Source organism: Arachis ipaensis, chromosome B01 (genome assembly GCF_000816755.2).
Source record: "Arachis ipaensis cultivar K30076 chromosome B01, Araip1.1, whole genome shotgun sequence".
NCBI lineage: Eukaryota > Viridiplantae > Streptophyta > Magnoliopsida > Fabales > Fabaceae > Arachis > Arachis ipaensis.
The window spans coordinates 23,101,493-23,105,062 of NC_029785.2; the positions used below are offsets into that span (position 1 = coordinate 23,101,493).

A 3,570-nucleotide genomic window follows, 5' to 3' on the forward strand; every position below is an offset into this window, starting at 1 on the left:
ATAACACACGAATCCCGAACAATGCCACTTAAAAACTCAAAAAACAATTTAATAAATAAAATTTTTCTAAAAATTTTTTTATTTTTATTAAAATACAAATCTATAAAATATATTTTTTTAAAATAGATAATTAATATAAATCTATATTATATTTTAATTTTTAAAGTGGTTAAAATTTTCTTTTTAAAAGCTTTTCCAAATACAATGAAAAATAACCATATAAATAGACTTTGAAGTTTGAATGATAGAATTTTCTTTAGTCTTTACCGGATATAAATATATGATTGCAATAGATATATTTTGGTGCAATTAATTTGGGTGTAAGTGAAGATAAGTAGAAGTGAACAGAACTAGAAGGAAGAGGAGGCAGCAGCAGAGTTTGGTGAAGTAGTATCTAAGCCTGAATTACCAGATATGTACTTCCTCAGTCCTCATTTCTTCTAATTTGCGAATTTTCTTGCTCAGCGTATATTTCCGGTGACAATTGTAGCACACAAACAATGCAAGCAGCATCTCTATCTCAAACCTTCATCGTAAATCCAACTCCACAGGTTATTTCTCTTCTTCTATTCTGAGAGAAGCCACTAATCGTAGATTGTTTATTTTTAAAATGCATATTTTGTGGCAGCTGCAGGTGGCCAGATGCAAGCAGAGAGTAGATGAGTTCATAATCCCCACCATGAATTTTACACGTCTGCCTCCTTCATGGAAGCTTAGACATGCTGCAACAAAAAGGCACTGCTGCTTTCTATATTTCAAATTGCGTCATTGTTTGTTCTAGTTCAACCTGCTTAAATTCATTCATATTAAATTTGAAATGTTCAGGGAACACGTTCAATGTCTTCCTAATGCTGCCGTTTTATCAGATGCTAGTATTCCTTAGCTCAAACCATGCTCATTTTAATCGAAACTCTTGATTTTTATGTAAACAAATTCTCTTGGACTTCGGTTTTTCTTCTTGTAGATACTGAAATTACTTGTGCACAGTTCGAGGAGTTCTCTGTCTCTGTTGGTGACATCAGTGATTCTAAAGAACTAAAGGTACATGCAGGCACAACCTCTAATCGAAATAAGTTTAAATGATCAGAGAAGGAATATGCAGGGCCAGCAGGGCAGAATCATGAAATAATTGTTTAGATATATGTACAATATGATAATTACATTATTCAATAATAAGCATATGCAAGCTCATGATTTTGCTCAAAAGCATAGTGTGTGTTCAGGAACACATATAATTTTCTGTTATATTCTTTGACACGTTTAGTAATGTGCAATTGGCTGTTAAATTGTCCCACACGTGTAATTTCTAGGGTTGCATAGTCATGGTTTCCTTGTGCCTGTAAATTTTAAATGGTGAATGCTTTGTTTAAATGCTTCTGTTCAGATAAGCATAAAGGTATCTGGAAGCAAAACTCAACAGATCTTTGATGATGTCTTTGGGAAAATGGTTGCAGCAGCACAACCAATTCCGGGATTCCGAAGAGTAAAAGGAGGTGAAGTATCTGTCGACTTATATATGAAGAACACTATCAAGTTTTAATTGTGTGGATTTATATCTAAATTTGAAGTGTAATGAATTTCCATGGATTCCCGAGCTAATAGCAAAAATAAAAATGAGAGAAAAGGATAGCCAATGAAAAAGATTGACTGAATCTATAACTGCTCTGGAACATAATTTTAGTTTCCTTTGTCACTAAACTTGAATTTTTCTTTTGTTCTCATGGCCAATTGCTGCTCCAACAATTTGGGGACTGCCAGGAAAAACACCAAATGTAATTATCCATAGTCATCAAGTCTCTGTTTTAGTCTCCATTGGCTATGTTGTTGTTGGCGTTTGGCATTGGTTTGTCATGAAGATTTGAATCAGATAGATACTTAATCTTTTCTCCATTTTCTCTTCCTTCTTACTATGAACAATACGTTTGGTATGTTTAGATAGAATCGAGGTACCAGTTATGCTCTGTTGTTGATTCAGCTGTATAGGTCTTTGATACAAAGGAGATTAATCCAATTTTTGCCATATGTTGTGTACAACAGATACCAAAAGAAATTTTGTTAGAGGTGCTTGGGCCATCAAGAGTGTACAAGGAAGTTATCAAGAAAGTTATCAACTCAACTGTAGCTGAGTATGTGGAGAAGGTATTTTGCCATATGCTATATTTGGATTAGGTTGCTTCTGTGAAAAGTATTTAACATTAATATCAATATGTAATGATTGCAGGAGCGGTTGATGGTTAGCACTAACCTGAGAGTTGAGCAAAGCTTTGAAGATCTTAAAAGTACCTTTGAAGAGGGACAACAATTCAGCTTTGATGCTGTGATTCAGCTTCAAAAGTAGAAGCGAATTACATTTGTTTATTCACACTTGTGAGAATACAGGAAGGCTAAGAGCAAACTTAGGGAGTAAAATAAGTTTACAAGGAATTTTTAATAGGAGAGAACTTGTAGGTAGTTTTCATAAGAAAATTTTATTCTTGATCATTGAAATTATAACATAGATGATACTATATACATTTCTGTAGCATTGTAATTGAAACATCATCAAAAATAAGAAAGAAAATTAATTCACATCATATTTTCTCATATTGTCTTTGTTATAGTTAGTGCATTATTGTGAGTAGTGTTCAATTTCATATTACTTTGTATCTATTAGAAGTCCAAATTCCGCTGCAGACTCTACAATTGGTATCAGGAGCCAACGTTATATTATTCATTATTTGCGTGGTAAAATTCAATTTTAAATATAATGGCTTCTACTAGTGGTAATGTCAAAGTAGACAAATATGAAATCGAGAAATTTAATGGGAAAAATGATTTTTCCTATTGGAGGATGCAAATGAAAAATCTGCTTATATCACAAAAATTACACAAGGCGCTGGCAAGAAAAGAGAAAAAGTCGGAGGAAATGAAAGATGAGGATTGGGAAGAATTAGATCTTGAGGCGCGGGCTACAATAATCTTATATCTTGAGAGGGATGTTACTTTTTTGGTAAATGAAGAAGCAATTGCAGCAGGCGTTTGGGCAAAGGTAGAGAATAACTTCATGACGAAGACTCTAACTAACAGGATCTACTTAAAATTCAAATTGTATACATGCAAGATGAAAGAAGGTACCTCAATCTGAGAATATATCAATAAGTTCGATAGGATTATATCAAACTTAAAGGATATAGATGTGAAAATTAATGATGAGGATCAGGCACTCATATTGCACTTTCATTACCGAAGTCCTATGAAAATCTGGTGTAGACATTGATGCTGGTGGGTGACACTCTGACCATGGATGAGACGAGAGCATCACTTTTAGCGGATGATCTACGTAAGGTTGCTACAAGTGTAATGTCATCTCCAAATGGAAGAGAGTATAATGATCAAGCACAAGGATTGTTCGCGGCTAGAGGAAGGACTAATGAAAGAGGAAAAGGTAATAAGCGTGGAAAGTCTTGGCCAAAATCTAGACCTCACGCGGAGAGAACATGCTTTAAATGTGGGGAGCCTGGACATTTTAAAGCAAATTATCCAAATAAGAAGATAACTTTCAAGAAACAGAACAACGGCAACCCAAAAGAA

General features: G+C 34.0%; 1 protein-coding gene across 2 annotated transcripts; it reads left to right on the plus strand.

Moving 5' to 3' along the window:
- On the plus strand, positions 314-2,655 carry LOC107617243 (trigger factor). Of its 2 annotated transcripts, none has more exons than XM_021119155.1 (8): positions 314-551; positions 635-735; positions 826-869; positions 968-1,041; positions 1,385-1,493; positions 1,759-1,772; positions 2,038-2,139; positions 2,222-2,655. In XM_021119155.1, the coding sequence occupies exons 1-8, from the start codon at positions 501-503 to the stop codon at positions 2,336-2,338; spliced, it is 612 nt and encodes a 203-aa protein (XP_020974814.1). In that variant the 5' UTR covers positions 314-500; the 3' UTR covers positions 2,339-2,655. The 2 variants fall into 2 exon arrangements, with proteins under 2 accessions (XP_020974814.1, XP_020974811.1); XM_021119152.1 differs by having other exon boundaries at positions 629-735; positions 2,222-2,654.

Bases quoted from the DNA above. Each gene is read 5' to 3' on its own strand.
- LOC107617243 (XM_021119152.1), top strand. From the start codon at position 501: ATGCAAGCAGCATCTCTATCTCAAACCTTCATCGTAAATCCAACTCCA. The intron at 736-825 runs GCACTGCTGCTT...TGAAATGTTCAG, and splicing joins AGACATGCTGCAACAAAAAG to GGAACACGTTCAATGTCTTC. The intron at 870-967 runs CTAGTATTCCTT...TTCTTGTAGATA, and splicing joins TGCTGCCGTTTTATCAGATG to CTGAAATTACTTGTGCACAG.